This window comes from Triturus cristatus, chromosome 8, assembly GCF_964204655.1.
Source record: "Triturus cristatus chromosome 8, aTriCri1.1, whole genome shotgun sequence".
Classification (NCBI taxonomy): Eukaryota; Metazoa; Chordata; class Amphibia; order Caudata; family Salamandridae; genus Triturus; species Triturus cristatus.
The window spans coordinates 39489610-39508380 of NC_140591.1; the positions used below are offsets into that span (position 1 = coordinate 39489610).

General features: G+C 46.7%; 1 protein-coding gene across 2 annotated transcripts in view; it reads left to right on the forward strand.

Annotated features, from left to right (window-relative positions):
- The window catches only part of LOC146799914 (NACHT, LRR and PYD domains-containing protein 12-like), a 1343351-nt gene that overhangs the window by 1147583 nt on the left and 176997 nt on the right, over positions 1-18771 (forward strand). For both annotated transcript variants that reach the window (XM_085620847.1, XM_085620846.1), the window contains one exon: positions 10910-11029. In XM_085620847.1, coding sequence (XP_085476973.1) covers positions 10910-11029 — 120 coding nt within the window. The remainder of the gene's footprint in view (positions 1-10909; positions 11030-18771) is intronic.

Consider the following 18771-nt stretch of genomic DNA (forward strand, 5'->3'; position numbering starts at 1 on the left):
ACACACATCTCCTGTACTGTCTCAGGGGAAGAGTCGGTGTCAGCTGTCTCCTAGAGGGAGATCTCGCATGAGACAGTAAGACTCAGAGACATGTGGCGGTGGGGAGAGACAGACATGCCTCCCTTTAATTGTGTTGTTGCAAGATGGTGACTATCTTCTGCCACTGGGGCATTCAGATAAGCGGTAGGAAGTTCGTCAGACACATGCACTGGTTTCAATTTCGAGAAAGTGGGGTGAACGTTTCACAGATCGGGAGTGTTTGTCAACACGTGTTTCTCCTTCACGGCAAGGCCAATCAGTACGCTTTGTTTAACCGTGTGGTCATGAATCCTTTAATTGCATAAGTGAGCGGGTATGGATGTAAACAAATATGTAACACTAATACCACATTTTCTGTCACTCTTGTGAACAGGTTTGCTGTGAATGTATGAATGAGAATGGCGTTTTAGAATACGTTGCATGGAAAAGGGTCAACATGGTGTACACGTGTTTTTTGGTGTTTTTTTATTTTTTTTACATTTATTTTTTATTGCATGGTTAACATCATGATATACCGGATTTGGGTGCTTCATTGCAGATCAGTTGTTTGGCCCGTGGTTATTTACGAGTTTGGAAAATACTTTTGTATTGTTTCGATTCTTTTTGTCTCTGCCCTATCTCTTGGCTGCGTCCTTACTCTCTCCCATCTTCTCTCTCCACCTCTTTGCTACATGTTCTCTCGTAATGTTTTCATTTTCCCCAACTCTCCTCTTTACTCTCTCTAATTCTTTTTTTGCTCCTTTTCTGTCTCTGTCCCTTCTCTCCTCTTTCTCTCCCCACCTGTCCCTTCTCTAACCCCACTCCTCTTCCTCTGCCCGCCCCCCCATCCCTCTCTCTCGCAGTACTGCAGCATAGGCAGCACCAGGTCTCTGATGCCTTCTCAGTGTTGGCCCTGGGGGTGGAGGAGGTAAGTCAGCCCCCTAAGTGAATCCCATTATCAACAGATAGTGAACCTCTATTTACCAACAAGTACAGAGCGGTCTCGGGTGACGGCTGATGCGAACAGTGATCTGCTCTCGGCCCCGGCAGGGCCTGTGGGATGGGGGTGTTACCTTACACTAGGAGAGGAAGTAAAAGTGATATCCTCCCCTCCCCCCACTCCACCACTGTCTCTCCTCACCCTCCACCTCTCTCTCTCCTCCACTTCTGATTCCCTTCCAACTCGGTCTCTCCTTACCCTCCACCTCGGTCTCTCCTTACCCTCCACCTCGGTCTCTCCTCACCCTCCACCTCGGTCTCTCCACACCCTCCACCTCGGTCTCTCCTCACTCTCCACCTCGGTCTCTCCTCACCCTTCACCTCCGTCTCTCCTCACAATCCACCTCGGTCTCTCCTCACCCTCCACCTCCGTCTCTCCTCACCCTCCACCTCCATCTCTCCTCACCCTCCAACTCTGTTTCTCCTCACCCTCCACGTGTCTCTCCTCACCCTCCACCTCACCCTCCTCACCCTCCACGTGTCTCTCCTCACCCTCCACATCTCTCCTCACCCTCCACGTGTCTCTTCTCACCCTCCACACGTGTCTCTCCTCACCCTCCACGTGTCTCTCCTCACCCTCCACACGTCTCTCCTCACCCTCCACACGTGTCTCTCCTCACCCTCCACACGTGTCTCTCCTCACCCTCCATACGTGTCTCTCCTCACCCTCCACACGTGTCTCTGCTCACCCTCCACACGTGTCTCTGGTCACCCTCCACACGTGTCTCTGCTCACCCTCCTCATGTGTCTCTGCTCACCCTCCTCATGTGTCTCTGCTCACCCTCCACACGTGTCTCTGCTCACCCTCCACGTGTCTCTCCTCCCCCTCCACACGTCTCTCCTCACCCTCCACACGTGTCTCTCCTCACCCTCCACACATGTCTCTCCTCACCCTCCACACGTGTCTCTGCTCACCCTCCACGTGTTTCTCCTCACCCTCCACACGTGTCTCTGCTCACCCTCCACACGTCTCTCCTTTGATGTCCGCTTTTCTTGTTGTTTACAAACCACGCCTCACACTGCTGCACGCCACACACTGCCACACACTGCTGCACGCCGCACACTGCTGCACGCCGCACACTGCTGCACGCCACACACTGCTGCACGCCACACACTGCTACACGAAACATTGCTGCACGCCACACACTGCTGCATGGCACCCACTGATGCAACCGGCACACTGCTGCACGCCATACACTGCTGCACACTGCTGCATTACTAACTGCTGCATGCTGCACGACACTGCTGCACGCAGCACACTGCTGCACGCCGCCCACTGCTGCACGCCGCCCACTGCTGCACGCCGCTGCACGCCACAGTGCTGCATGCCTCACACTGCTACACGAAACACTGCTGCACGCCGCACACTGCTGCACGCCACACACTGCTGCATGCAGCACACAGCTGCACGCCGCACGCCGCACACTGCTGCACGCCGCACACTGCAGCACGCCGCACACTGCTGCACGCCGCTGCACGTCACAGTGCTGCATGCCTCACACTGCTACACGAAACACTGCTGCACGCCGCACACTGCTGCACACCGCACACTGCTGCACGCCGCACACTGCTGCACGCAGCACACTGCTGCACGCCGCACACTGCTGCACGCCGCTGCACTTCACAGTGCTGCATGCCTCACACTGCTACACGAAACACTGCTGCACGCCGCACACTGCTGCACACCGCACACTGCTGCACGCTGCACACTGCTGCACGCCGCACACTGCTGCATGCCACACACTGCTGCACGCCTCACACTGCTGCACGCCGCACACTGCTGCACGCGGCACACTGCTGCACTCCACACACTGCTTTTATGCGAGTTTATGCTACTGAAATTGTAAATGACAATGCCTTTTTTTTTTTTTTTAAAACCAAAACATTAATAAAAGGCATTGTAATTTTACAATGCCAATAGCTCAAACTCTTATAAATGCGAGACCTATTGCATTGCAAATGCTTGTTTTTAAATGCAGCTGGTAAAAGGCTGCTTTAAAAAATAAAAATGAAAGTTTGAGTTAGCAGTAGCCCTAAGGATCACTGCCTATTATTTAACAAGCTTGTTTTTTTAACATTCATGCACGAGAAAGGATCCTGAGGTAACTCCTTAGCTTTTGCAAATGGGTTAAACCCTCTTTTGATGTGTTGGATATGTACAAACGGCTTTAAATCGCACAGCGTTGATAAACATGATACAGATTTGATATTTGAAAGGGATGCTTACAACAGGGTTTATATGTGATTAAACAAAGAGGACTAGCTTAAGTTGACCAAAGTGTTACAGTACTCAAATTAGTTCTGTCACGGGCACCTTGTGGGTGTATTCATGAAGCCCTCACCCACCAACCTAGTTGGTGGCATGCTTCATCATCGGGCCCACCCAGTGACACCTAGTATGTCCCGGGTGTGCTACGACGCCTGATTACAGCGGAGCTGGTATATTGCTGAGAGTGCAGTGAGGTTGGATGAGTTTTGATTTAAAACGGCTTGGTGGTGGTCCCAGTACCCGAGGGTAAATTAAATTTTAATAACTGGGCCGTCACCAGCGGTTAAAAGTAAGGCTACAGGACGCGTGAGGGTGGCGAGTTACTGCCCCCTGCGTCCTTCAGATGGTCGACATGTTTCAGCCAGTGCCTTAGAGTATTCTGGCTTTCCTCAGGACCGTTTTTTTAAAAAGGTGTGGTGAAATAAAACAGACTTAGTGTTGTGGTACAGACTATGTGTTACACTCACTAAGGCGTTTTTCTATATGTGAGAGGGGGATTCCCTTCTCATGCATACCTGTACAAACAAACATTAAGAACAAGGACAAAACATTTACAGAGAGAGTCAGTAGTCAATTTAGACATATGGTCAGCAATGCTTAGGTGGCCGGATCTATAGTGCAAGGTGAGAGGACTATAGTCGGCTAGGTGTGATGGTACTGGTGGTGCCATCAGAGTGAAAATACGCGACTAATTAGGAGCGTGGTGTGGCTAAAACACGGAAATCACACTGAAAGGAGTTGACTTAGTGTGGCAGGGCGCAAGAAAATTGTTCTTACGCTTTGGGTTATTAGCCAAGGCTTCCTGGAGGGAAGCGGTAAGGGGATGACCCTATGGGAGAAAAAGAGATAGGCTGTAGGGGTTAGGGACCTGTGAGGAAAGAAGCGCTTACCCAGTTTGTTGTTTGGAGGCTTGTCAGGTTTGTCATACTCACAGTCTTTCTGGTCAGTGCCTGCCTTGTACCTGTTGTCCCGCCGTCGTCCTCCGGTAGAGTGAGCCTGTCGGCGTGTGGGCTTTTTATACTATGGTTAACAAGGTAATGATGAGCATCTGTGGGAATAGTAAGGGTGGAAAGACTACCCCTTTGTGTTGTTGCTGCTCATGCTCGTGGTTTGCACACTAGTCTCTCGTGCATGCTCAGTATATCAGCGCGATTGCTATGTTGTTGCTCATGCTCATGATTTGCACACTAGTTTCTCGCACATGCTCAGTATGAAAGCGTGATTATAATGCAGGTGATTTGTACTCTAGTCTTTTGCATATGCTCAGTATGATAGCGCGATTGCATTAAGGTACATGTAGCAACTAAAATATGCCGCCGTTGGTACGGGGAAAGGGGCAACACCCGTGTTAGGTGTGGCGTGGTCTTATCTGCGCAGGCGCGAAGGGATCAGCATTGGCTATGTATGCGCTAATATTGGGGAAACATGCCTGTGGGACGCGCCGCCTCCCAGAGTGGTTCGGCCCGTTAATCACTGCTTAATGCGCATGCGCTGCTAGGCGCTGCGCGCTAAAGTTGACATGGCAGTATTAGGGGGGTTGAAGCATGTGCCCATGATTATGGCAGCCTAGTGGTACCCACAAGGGGGAGCATGATCTATGTCTATGTACAGAGGGACTATGGCATGGGGGACTGACCACTGTACACAGGCGAGGTAATTGTGACTAGTGTAGGTCTAGGGTGTGACTGAATTCCACGGTATGGCGTCGTTGAGGCCATTGGTTTGGGTGGATAGGCGATATATCCAACGTTGTTCCTTGCTGAGTAATTTCTTCTCATTATCCACTGCCAGTTCCGGTAGTTGTTCGATGATGGTCCAGGTCAGGTCATTGGGAGTGTGTCCCTGGGTGATGAAATGACTGGTCAGTTTACTAATGTTCTTCTTGCACCTGATTGTGCTCCTGTGTTCTGTGACTCTAGTTCTTATTTTGCGGGTGGTCATACCGATGTATCGGAGGCCGCAGCTACAGGTAAGTAGGTAGATCACGTTACGTGAATTACAGTTTGTGTGGCTGCGTTGAGTCCACACTTTGTCTGGTTCTAGTATCAATGTTTTCGTATGGTTGGTAAGATGGCACACGCTACAGTCATTGCATGGATAATGTCCAGAGATTTTAGGCAGGCCCCACGCATTCAGGATAGTGTTGGGTTCTCTATTGGTCAGGGGTCTGGGGCGGGTGCTCACGAGTTGGTCTTTCAGGTTGTTGCACCTTTTGTAGGCAAACCTAGGGGTTTCCCATTGTCGTTGTCCAGAGTTTAGGATTTTCCAGTTTCTGCGTATGAGCTTCGCCACCTCATTGGAGGCTGTGTTGAATGTGGTGACACACGTGATGGGTTGGTCACTCTTGTCCTTGGGTACAGTTTCCAGGAGGGCCTCCCTATTTTGGTTCCTGGCTCTTTTCTTGGTTTTGTTAATGATGGCCTGGGGGTAGCCTCGTTCCTCCAGTTTCTTAGACAGGTCTGCCGACTGATTTTTGTAGTCGGTTGCTTGAGTGCAGTTTCTGCGTATACGCAGAAATTGCCCAAATGGTAAGTTTTCCCTTAAAGGGCGGGGATGGAAACTTGTGTAGTGGAGGAGTGAGTTCCTTGAGGTACGCTTGTAATAGGTGGTAGTGATCAGTTGGCCATCTTTGACCCATATGTTCAGATCAAGGAATGCCAAGTGGCTTGCACTCGAGGTGCTTGTGAATTTCAGGTATGGGTCTCTTTCATTGAGCCAAGTGAGGAAGAGTTGTAGAGTTATTTCTGATCCCTCCCAGATCATAAGGATGTCGTCTATATATCGACGCCATGTGAGAATATTCCTGGTATAGGGATTGGTGTTGTGGGTGATGTGGGTCTGCTCAAAGAGGTGGACATAGAGTCCTGCCACGCTGGGGGCGAAGACGCTGCCCATTGAAGTTCCGTTGGTTTGGAGGTACAGGCTTCCCTCATACTCGAAATAGTTTTCCTTTAGTGCTATTGTGGCACATTGGAGGATGAAGTCTCTGGGTGTGCGGTGTGGCCATGGGGACTCCATAAGTACCTGTCTCAGGACTTGGATGGTGGCGTCCTGGGGGATACTGGTGTAAAGGCTTTCAATATCCAGGCCCACCAGGAGTTGGGTTTCTGGGTTGAATTCAGTGTTGTTGATGACTTGTAGTAAGTGTTTGGTGCCCTTGATGTAACTGGGTATTTGCTGGACCAGTGGGTTAAGAAAGAAATCGCAATAGCGAGAGAGGGGTTCCAGAAGGGAGTTGATGCCAGACACTATAGGTCTGCCCGGGGGGGGGGGGAGAATACCTTTATGTATTTTCGGTACTGTGTAAAAGTATGGTACTTTTATCTTTTGGGGGCAGAGGTACTCTGCTTCTTGTTTGGAGATGTGTTCCGCCTGATGGGCGGTCTTCACTAGTGCCTGAATAGTGCTTTGTAGTGAGTTGGTTGGGTCATGTTCCAGTTTCTTATAGTTTCTTTGGTCGCTTAGTAGTCGGCGGCATTCGGTGTCATAGTCCTGTTTATCTAAGAGCACAATGCCTCCTCCCTTGTCGGCAGGTTTTATTATGATAGAGGGATTGTTTTTGAGTTCCTGGATGGTTTCTCTGTCTTCCTTCGACAGGTTGTTGAAGTGGTTGGTTGGTTCTAGATTCTCGACATCATTGTAAACAGCCATTTCAAAAGTGGTGATCTCTGGGGGCACTGTGGAGGGTGGCGAGGTGAAGGTGGATTTGGTCCTCAGGCCTGTGATGTTAGGGTTTTCAGTGGGAGTTGAGTCGTCCCTCGAGGGTTTCTCGAAGAAGGCCTTGAGTTTTAGTTTCCTTATGAACTCCGCCAGTTCCACGTGCAGTTTAAATTTGTCCAATCTAGTCGTTGGCACGAAGGATAGTCCCTTTTCTAGTACTGAGACCTGTTTGGGTGTCAGTGAAATGCTAGAAAGGTTAAACACCATGGACTCATGGGTTGCTTGGTTTATGGTTTGCTGGTTCCCGGTTGGCTGGGTGCCTTCTGGCGAGTGTTCGCGCTCACTGGGTTTCCGTCTTCGGCCCAGTGTACTTGTGGTTGCGGGTTGTGTCTTCTCCTTCCGCGTGTTCTTCTGCCCTGTCCTAAAAAAGGAGGCATGTGGGGTCAATGGTTTCCTGGGAATAGGGGCATGGGGCCAGGTGTATACATTTGCTGGTATCCGAAGTAGGGGTTTGGCATTGGGCCAAAGTTTGTTGGAGGCCCGAAGTAATGTCCAGGTGGTCCTCCCTGCCAGGTGTTTGGCCAGCGTTGTCCGCGGCGGCCTCTGCCACCCCGTTTGTGTGAGCTATTGCTAGAGTCACTGGATGCGGAACTGTCATCTGCTGAGGAGTCTGAGGCATTTGGGTTATTGGCTGGTGGGGTAAAGTCTTCTTCAGAGTATGGAAAGACTTTGGCATAGCTAAATTTTTTGAGGTCTTTCTCAAATTTCTTGATTTTAGCTTGGGTCAGGTACTCCTTGTACTCGTTAATTTCTTTATTTTGGTCGTCTAATTTCTTTTTGTAGGCTGTCAGGGTTGTTTTGAAGTGGCTTTCTGATAATTGGATTTCAATTACGATGGCTTCTGAAAGGCGTTTGGCAGTTTTTATAATTAGTATCATCCAGTCCCTGGTGCAATGCCAGGCGATCTGGGCCCAGTCCTTCCTGAAAGTGGGGTCATCTAGGAAGATCCTGGGTGCGTTGGTGACAATCAGTCCTCTTGGGGCCGTGTTGGTTTTGACATATTGGGCTAGGATCACTCCATGGAGGATGGTACGGATCCTGTTTCTCTTTTTCTCAGTGAGGGTCTCCCAATCAGTTGTTTGGGCTATGGAATTAGCGATGTTGAAATCAACTTGAAAAGAGGGGTCTGCGAGATAATCGTTGACCTCCTCTTCCGTAAAGGTAAGGCCATGGTTCTCGGCCATGGTGACGTTGTCAAACTCTCGCAGCTGTGCGCTGCCTATATATGCGTGTAACAAGAGGGAGAGAGAGGACTAGTTAGCAAATCATGAGCATGAGCAACAACATAGCAATCGCGCTGATATACTGAGCATGCACGAGAGACTAGTGTGCAAACCACGAGCATGAGCAGCAACAACACAAAGGGGTAGTCTTTCCACCCTTACTATTCCCACAGATGCTCATCATTACCTTGTTAACCATAGTATAAAAAGCCCACACGCCGACAGGCTCACTCTACCGGAGGACGACGGCGGGACAACAGGTACAAGGCAGGCACTGACCAGAAAGACTGTGAGTATGACAAACCTGACAAGCCTCCAAACAACAAACTGGGTAAGCGCTTCTTTCCTCACAGGTCCCTAACCCCTACAGCCTATCTCTTTTTCTCCCATAGGGTCATCCCCTTACCGCTTCCCTCCAGGAAGCCTTGGCTAATAACCCAAAGCGTAAGAACAATTTTCTTGCGCCCTGCCACACTAAGTCAACTCCTTTCAGTGTGATTTCCGTGTTTTAGCCACACCACGCTCCTAATTAGTCGCGTATTTTCACTCTGATGGCACCACCAGTACCATCACACCTAGCCGACTATAGTCCTCTCACCTTGCACTATAGATCCGGCCACCTAAGCATTGCTGACCATATGTCTAAATTGACTACTGACTCTCTCTGTAAATGTTTTGTCCTTGTTCTTAATGTTTGTTTGTACAGGTATGCATGAGAAGGGAATCCCCCTCTCACATATAGAAAAACGCCTTAGTGAGTGTAACACATAGTCTGTACCACAACACTAAGTCTGTTTTATTTCACCACACCTTTTTAAAAAAACGGTCCTGAGGAAAGCCAGAATACTCTAAGGCACTGGCTGAAACATGTCGACCATCTGAAGGACGCAGGGGGCAGTAACTCGCCACCCTCACGCGTCCTGTAGCCTTACTTTTAACCGCTGGTGACGGCCCAGTTATTAAAATTTAATTTACCCTCGGGTACTGGGACCACCACCAAGCCGTTTTAAATCACAACTCATCCAACCTCACTGCACTCTCAGCAATATACCAGCTCCGCTGTAATCAGGCGTCGTAGCACACCCGGGACATACTAGGTGTCACTGGGTGGGCCCGATGATGAAGCATGCCACCAACTAGGTTGGTGGGTGAGGGCTTCATGAATACACCCACAAGGTGCCCGTGACAGAACTAATTTGAGTACTGTAACACTTTGGTCAACTTAAGCTAGTCCTCTTTGTTTAATCACATGCTTACAACATGCCTCTTCCAGATATGGAATCAGACTCCATTTGGAATCCCATTTTAGGAGTCAGAAAAACACTTAAAATGGGATTATTACTCCGGAAAAGGCATTTTTACTGTTGCAGATGCCGAATCGGAACTTTTATGACCATTAAAATGCTTAGTACATCTGGCCCTGCATGATAGATATGACAGAAATAGCAGCATGGGTGAACGTAGGCAGAGTGAACACACAAACTACATAGGAGGACAGGGCAAGGCGCCACGTTGGTGTTCAAGTGGACCAAGAAATGGATGCTGGAGGCACGAGTAGCAAAGAAAATCATGGGCGTTGCTGGTTCTGGAGTTCATTCGGACTCTGCCCGTGATGTGCTATACATTTTCCCTAGTTAACTGGCACCGCTCAAATAAAAAGTTACTTAGTTTTGCTAATGGTATTTCTGGTGGATACATACTGTTCCTGCAGATTTGGCACTGCCCCCTATACTTCCCTGTGAGTTGAAGGCAAGGTAAATAGGATCCCACGTTAAGCAAATATATCCTGTGCTGTGTTTGTTGCTGCCTCTCGATTCCTCTCCACACACCTCATTGGGGAGTGGCAAAGTTTCAGAAATTGAAGCCAGTACGTCAGTTGTCACTTAATATGCTCCGGTGTAGGCGCATGTGGTGGAGGAGTCGTAGCTAAGTCCACATAGTGTTGCCTGGCAGCGTTGGACAGAGTGCAAGGAAAACGTTTTCTAGACCAGTCTTAAGCCTTGTCTAGAACATTTTGGAAGAGTATGTATACACCAGAAATATCATTATCGAAGGTAAGTAACGTTTTCCTCCACCAGAGCTGTGCCCTCTTCCCTCCATCGGGTATTACCCTCCAAGGTTTGTGTGTGGCATCCATTCAATCTCCTCACTTTGGTGTCTACCTGATGGCTGCATTCTTACATCTGACACAAGACTAGCTAGTTCACAGTTTACCCCTGTTTTATTGACATTTCTTACCCGAGGGTGTACCTATAGGGGTAGCAGTCACCTTTACCTGGAGAAGATGGCGCCCATTGGATGCCTGCCCGCTTCCTGCAGTCACATCCACAAGGGATGTGACCTCCCCTGTTGCCTCCTTACAATAACATAACTTTACCTTTGGGAACCCTCAACCAACACTCCTTCCCTTAGCACCACCAATATATGCCTTAAATACCTCTGGTATCTAACGTTGAGTGCGCATGTGCAGGCACCGAGGATTATCAGAAGTGTAGGACATGAAGGGAGGCTACTGATCTGGCTGCTGTAATGAGCTAATATCTCCCCGACTCATTCCCAGCACTACTCTCTGTTACCATCCATCCTGTTGTCCCTATATACTATTTGATGCAAATGTCCAGAATTTCTGTATGAAACGTTCAATAATTTAATACAAATGCATTTTATTTAATCATTTCAGACTTTGGAGAGATATACAAACAGTAAACAGAAGATCGAGAAGCCACCCCAGACACAGCCTGTGTACTTTAGCTGTTGGTACTCTGTAGAGAGTCAACCGGATTCAGAAATTAAGCCCAAGGTAAGTTAAGTGTTCAATGGTTGTTGGTAATAACAGAGCGAGATGGTTCTGATGAAACTTCACTAAGCTTGTTTACAAGCGGCGGGTCTAGTGCAGCCAGACTAGGACTCCTGACAGCGAGTTGAGTCACAACCCAAAGACTAGGTGAATTAATAACTCAATGCGTGTTCTTCTATGGACAATTATTTCAAGACATGTATGGCTCGTACACGATGGCCCAGATTTACGGAATTATCACACAGCGCTGCTCCTGCAAATGCTGCGCTGCGTGAGAAGGGGAGGGCAGAAGAAATGTGGCACTCTCCTCCCCTTTCCCTAGTGCCGGCACAGAAATGCACTGCCATGCGCCATGGACACACCTTTCAACCATAGTGCAAGGGTGTCTCCGTGAGTCTAGCATAGGTTTTGCACTGGAAGGATAAGTAAATAGGGTTTTGGATCAAAAACCTTGGGTGGTTGCACGGGAATGCCCCTTGGCGCTCAATAATGCAAAGCAGCACTGTGCGCTGCTTTGCATCACTTTCAATTGATTTTCCAGTGCAAAACATGTTTTGTTCTGGTAAGTAAATAGGTAAAAAAGATTTCTCGTCACTTTTTGATACAAACATGGCATAAAGTCATACACATGTAAAGACACAAGCCTTCAATCAATAATTAATTATGAAGTTTCTTTCCAATGATACTGTTTGCTTTTGGTAGATATGTGCTCTTCATTGGACAGGAGATGGATTGAGTCTTTATGTGTAAACCGACAAGTTCTTATTTGAAAAGCACTAAAGAGGGGATGACCACTCAAACAAAGTCCTCTCTGGAAGGTCACTCAGATAGTAAGATGGTTCATAAGACAGACACAAGGTCAACAACCTTGTCTTATCCCTGTCTTCTGAAGTATACAAAATAGCGATGAATGGAATACTTGAATTAATCTCAGCTACTGGCTAATTACTCGGGCCGCATCTCAGTCCGTTGTTATTTTGCACACCATGCCCCTGCCAAATTAGGTCCAGCTAAATGCAAATTAATCTTGACCCTTTTCCAATTGGAACAGTCAAGCCCGAACTTCCAAGCCAGATCCTTCTTGAACTGGAACACAAGCAACCCAAGACCAGTTTCGCTCTAGTTATGGGCTCATCAGCAGGGTACAGCTTGGCCACAGTGACACATTGAGCATGGGACCCATATCTGGGCATATCCATGCTACTTAGGGCGACACACTAAAGTATGCCAAAAGAAATAGATGAAATGCTTGAATTAATCTCAGCCACTAGTAATTTCTCATGGCTGCATCCCAGTCCATCGTTTTTTTGCTCACCAGCCCCCTCAGTTGCAACCGTTATACAAATCAGTCTTGACCCTGCTCCAATTATAACAGTCCAGCGCGAACCACAAAACTAGGTCCTCCAAAACTGGAATTCAAGAAACCCAGAACTGGTTTTGCCCTAATTATGGGCTCATCAGGCGGGTACTGCTTGGTTCCAGTGACACAGTGTGTATAGGACGAATGTCTGGGCATAACCCGCGCACTTAGGGTAACAAACTGACGTATACAAAAAAAGTGATGATGGAATGCTTGAATTAATCTCAGCAATTAGTAGTCCGGGTCACATCCCAGTCCATTGTTATTTAAGACACCATACCACCTCACTTTGAACCCAGCTAAACGCAAAAAATTCAAGCACTCCATCTATCACCTTTGTTATTACAGTTGCTGCCCTGTCTTAAAGTTAGGATTTTTCTCAGTTTAGGAGTAGAAAAGTTCTTTACTACTCCTAAACTGAGAAAAATCCTAACTTTAAGACTTTCGGTATTCACAGAAGGCATTTAGGAGTCCTAAAGTTAGGACTCCTAACTTCTGTGAATACCAAAATGAGTAAGTGCCTTCTGTGAATACCAAAATGAGTAAGTGCCTTCTGTGAATACAAAAATGGTAGTAAGTTTAAGATTTTGTCTTAAGTTAGTTCTGTGAATCGGGCCCCATATGTTTATACAGCTGGTTATTTTCTGCTCTATACTGTACTTTACTTACTTATACACTTCAGTCCTGCCCTTGTGCAATATGTTTAAGGCTAGCGATACAATTATTGCCTTGTACTAAGTCCTAACATTGTGTATACAAAAAATATATATATAAATATATATATATAAGTCAATCAGGTTGCCCAAGGTGAGGAGGCCGCCCGGAGTTCCATTCTCATAACCATGAGGGCCCCAGCAGAATCCGCCTACTACCATCCACTACGCGGCTCAACGCATTTCAGGCCAACCGCCCTTGTTCACGAGCCTCAGGAAATGTAGAAACAAGACAACTGTGTTGATCTGGTACACCTGCTTTATTTTAAAAAGTCCGCCCTCATGGGTGTGTCTTTAAGCCACTCACTGCAACGACATCACATTGTCTTCTGGTATTAGCAAATTGTATTACCTCAGTGGGTTCGTAAATAGTGCCATAGTTCAAAATCCCAACTTTAAAATCCCCAGTGGCCCTCGTGGCTATGAGAATGGAACTCCGGGCGGCCTCCTCACCTTGGGCACTGGGGATATTAAAGTTGGGATTTTGAACTATGGCACTATTTACGAACCCACTGAGGTAATACAATTTGATTTGGACTGCTAATACCAGAAGGCAATGTGATGTCGTTTTAATGTACTTTGATGGTTTTGGAGACCGAATAAAGTATTTATTGACTGACAGAGAGAAGGGGAGCCATGCCCTGCAGATTTTTGGGAGGGGGGTCAGGAGGTACGTAAGTATTTGGTAGCTGTTTTTAATGGCTGGATTGCTTTGTATGGTTATTGCTGTACCACAAAACCTAATAAACAATTATTATTTACCGTGCACTGCTTAAACCCTTGCATATTTCGTCATTTATACCATCTGAAATCATAGCTTCTATGACAACACTCATAACACCTCGAATCCCATCATTTCCGAGAGCACAGTGCATAGTAGATTGGCGAGTTATTGTTTTGTGGTTATTGAGTTAAAAAGTGTGTATGGCAAAGCACACTACTTATAATGATGTGAAGGTGGTGCATAAAGTCTAAATGTAAGGTACAATTGTAACTTTTACATTTTTATTTTTTGTGTACTCTAAGTTTGGTTTGGACAGAAAGAAGAAATAAGGTTATAGTTATTTTCAAGGTGGATCTTCTTAACACAATGGCCAACTCCTTCACTGCACTAGACTCAAACGTTGGTGCACTCAATTCATTGGTAGAGAGGGCCCAAGCTAAAGCTCAACTCATCTTGTCCTGTGCATCTAGCCCAGTACTTGAAAAACTGGAAGGACTCCTAGGCATTTTAGAATCAGTACTAACAGATATCAAACAGCTGGTGAAAATATACTCTTGTCCTGCAGTAACAGCAACGGTAAGCAATCTTGCCAGAAGTACCTCCAAAGACCAGCAGCAGGCTATTCCCCTTTGTAATGCGAGGCACAGTCAATTAATTGAGGCCATTTCTAAATTGCCTGCTAAAGACGTTGCAGGGCTCATTGCACAATTGAGTGGTAAGGACTTGGAACAACAGGGAAATTCAGCTGTTTATTTATTTATTTGAAAGGTTTTATATAGCGCTGGCAAGACCTGGGGATATCAGAGCGCATTACATGAGTATCAGACCATAGTTGCAGGTTACATTGTTACAAAGGTTACACAGTTTTAGAGCATAGCTACATAGTTACATGTTAGGTCAAGACAAACAATAAGGACATATATGTAAGGAAAAAAGCAGGCAAGAGGAGCGATTCAGGGGTGAGGGGGTAGGAGAAGGGGAAGTAGACAGAGAATGAAAGAGGGAAAGTGGAGGGCAGGGTGAGAGACAGAGCATGAAAGAGGAGGGGGAGGGTGACGGGGGCACAAACCGGTAGACGAGTCAAAGCTGCGTCCAAAGTCCAGTAAGCTGTGATCCCAGGGGAAGTGGTATCATTCCACCATCTCCGTTGCGAGAGGCTCCCTTTACGCAGTGGACTCGCTCAGAGGGGTCTCTGAGACTCCAAGGCCTACCTTCTGGATCCTTCCCCAAAAAGGGGAGAGGAAGTGCTTTGGCAAGGGGCGCCACACCATGCCTCAACTGTGAGTGACTCCCTTGGCGCTTTGGACTCTCTCAGAGGGATCAGTGAGACTCCAGAAGTATAAATATTGGTACTCTCCCCAACAAGGGGAGAAGGAGTGATTAGTCAAAGGGCACAAGGCACAGGGGGCTATGAGGTGTAGCAGGCAAGGGGAGAGAATCAGGGGAGAGGGGATAGGAGAAGGGGAAGTAGACAGAGAATGAAAGAGGGAAAGCGGTGGGGGAGGGTGAGAGACAGAGCATGAAAGAGGAGGGGGAGGGTGAAGGGGGCACAAACCGGTAGACGAGTAAAACCTGCGTCCAAGGTTCGGCAAGCTGTGATCCCAGGGGAAGTGGTATCATTCCCACATCTCCGCTACGTGAGGCTCCCGCAGTTGACTCTCTCAGAGGGGTCTCTGAGACTCCAAGGCCTACCTTCTGGATCCTTCCCCAATAAGGGGAGAGGTAGTGCTTTGGCAAGGGGCGCCAAACCATAACCTCAACTGTGCATGGCTCCCTTGACGCTGTGGATTCTCTCAGAGGGGTCACTGAGACTCCAGGGTATGAATATTGGATCTTTCCCCAACAAGGGGAGGAGGAGTACTAAGTCAAAGGGCAACAAGGGACAGGGGGCTAGGAGGCGGGTCGGAACTGGCAGGTCAACAGAGAGGGAACAAACGGCAAAAGAAAAAAATCACATTAATTACAGAAAGAAAACACATTTAATACCAAGTTAAATTAGTGATCCAGAAAAAGACATGATCTACGAAAGGCAGGGGCCAGGGAGAACAAAGGGAGGGAGTCAGCAAGTTGAAGAGTCCCACAAGGAAGAGATACAGATAGCAGAAAAGGAAATGTATACGTTGTAGAGTCACTCAGGAGAGAGATGCAAACGGGAAAGCTCAGATTCACAAAATAGTGATATTAAGTACAAAGAACTACTACATATACTAGTGGTTAGAGTTGTAACTATGCAAATAGTAAATTCACTCAGGATTCCATTTACACAACGATTAGGCTAAAACGATTGTAAATTACTTATCTACAGAGTGAATGGAGAAATATGACATCCAAGGGGGGGTAGAGAGAGGGAGAGGGGGGAGATGAGATAGGTGATAGGAGAGACGGGGGTCTGGGGGGGGGGGAAGTGATAAGGCAGTCCAGCCGAGGAGCAATGTCTGAGGGTTGGCCGGATGAAGTCCAATGGACCGGGGGAGAGGACAAGAAACAACAAAATGGTGGCTCCGTGTCATGGGTTTCGAAGGACAGCCATGATGGGAAAATCAGACGAGCATCGAAGTTCATCGCATGTAGAGCATGTTAAGTCTGCCCAATGTCCGGCTGGCTTCACCGAGGAACTTGAGACAGTGCCCGAACAAACAGTTGGCTGCTAGCCACTTAAAGGGCGCGCTGCAGGAGGTCTGCCTTACACGTAGTGGTTTATCTTAAAGCCAGAAGAGAGGAGAACAATATTACCCTCACTAATCTGCAAGCAGTAAAGGTTTGGGATTATACCTTACAAAGTGCTCTTCCTTTGCTGATTATAAATGTTTATATTCACCCTTCGCTGGGAAAACCATTGAAATTTTACTGGATTTTATGATGTAACAATCTACGACAAACCCGGTTCCCTATATTTTTATGAAAGGCGGTGTCTAGGAATCAAATAGTGGAAACAACAGACCAGATTTGGCATTCTCCAATGTTTCAACCTCATGAAGAGAGACAGGACCCATATGGGAGGCTAGTCATAAGCAATGCAGAGCATTTGTGTTTGAAAGTTTTAAATGGCTGGGTGGCCCCAGATATCCCGGCACATGTTACCCATCATTCAGTTAATTCACAATCAGTCATAGATTACACCCTAGTGTCACTCCCTTTATTTTATAGGGTAACTAAATATGAGCTGGGAAGTAAGCTGGAAAGCGATCATCAACCGCAGATGATTCGATTACATTTAAAAGTCTCTTTGCATGAACAAGTTCCACCGGATACTGTTATTTCTCAATGACCAATTATAATGATAGAAACTCTATTGATAAAGTAGAACGTAAAGCTAGATTGCAATGTGAAAAATTATGTGAAACTACCACAAACCCACTGTTACAGTGGGTTCCTGTTTCCTAAGCTTCTACATGAGAAGCAAGCTGGTATCCATAAGGAGGGAACTACTTCAGTCTCGGTCCCAGAAGAACATCTGCTCAGCTCATATTAGCAAGAAAAAAGCTGAATCACGCTTTGAGGGTGTTGAGAAATAATTCAAATTCGAGCACACAGAGTGCAATCCTCACTAAATTGCGATCACTATACAAAAATGTGAAAACTGAAGTAGACCAATAGTGGTACAAAATCCACTCTGCCTCCAAGCATAACGGCGCCAGAGAATTTTGTAGATTGGTGAATCAACCAGTTAGCTCAGGCTGTTTCCTTCTACCTCAATTATCTCAGTAGCCTCCTTGTCTACTTATTTAGATGAAATATATGGGGGTGCTGACTTAATAAAGGATCACCCAGTCGCCGCTTCTGCAAAGTTGGAGGGGGACGCCTCACTCAAAGCAATCTCATTGGGAGAAGTAGAGAAAATTATCTTCAAGAGCCGCCGAGATGGGGCCCACGGCCCCAATGGACTTCCATAGCCAATTTACAAGCAGAATCCGCCATTTTGAGCATCCACGTTGGTCACCTTATTTGAGTATATCCTTCACAACCAATATTGGCCCCAATTCATAAAGCTGGTCAAATCTCCTTCCCTTCCAACTATAGGTGAATTGCTCCAAAGGATGGGGAGGCAAAATATTTTGCAAAATGTCTGCTAACTCAATAAACGGATTGGGATGAGACCAACTCACCGGTGGCGAAGAAGCAGACAGGGTTTATTAAGGGAATTGGCACAACTACCAATGTTCAGAAGGTGGCCTTAATAATTGAACAGGCAAGGTACTGTTCCGTAAAGTTCACCTGTGTTACGTAGACTTACACTCAGCATTTGACGCAGTGCAGAGAAACATCTTATGGTCAAAGCTGCCGAACTAGGGGATTTCTCCCCTTCTCCTAAGAGCTATCCAATTGCTGAACATAAATACGTGGACAGGATTCAGTTTGGAAAATAGTACAATGGTTTCCCAAGAAATATCAACAAGAAATGGCCAAAAACAAGGCTGTATATTGGCTCCTCTTTTATTTAATTTATATCTGGCCGGAATTTCTCCTGCTTTAAATAATTTTAATTCACACTCACTCAAGGTGGCTGGTTTTAATATTTAACACATGTTGTATGCTGATGATGTTGTGCTAATTAGCTATACAAATCAGCGTTAAATTGATACAACTGATCAGTATGCTGTTGATCATGGGTTAAGAGTCAATCGTAATAAAGCTAAAACCATGCTCGTCTTAAAGAGAGGATCTTCACCACCAATATTTTACATAGAAGGGAAGGCTCTGGAATCTGTATCTGAGTATAAATACTTGGGGGTAATTTTTGATTCCAGAGGCTCATTCAAGAACCATAGTCCTGCAATTTTAAAAAGAAATAACGTATTAGTTGTCACATTTACTTCTTTGCACAATTCCTTTACTCCTGCAAGTAACGTCTGCAAAACATGCCCCTTCTCTGACGTATGGTGTTGCGATATTGAGAGAGAAAGATGACAAAATTATAGATAATGCAATGGTAGGAACTTATTATTGT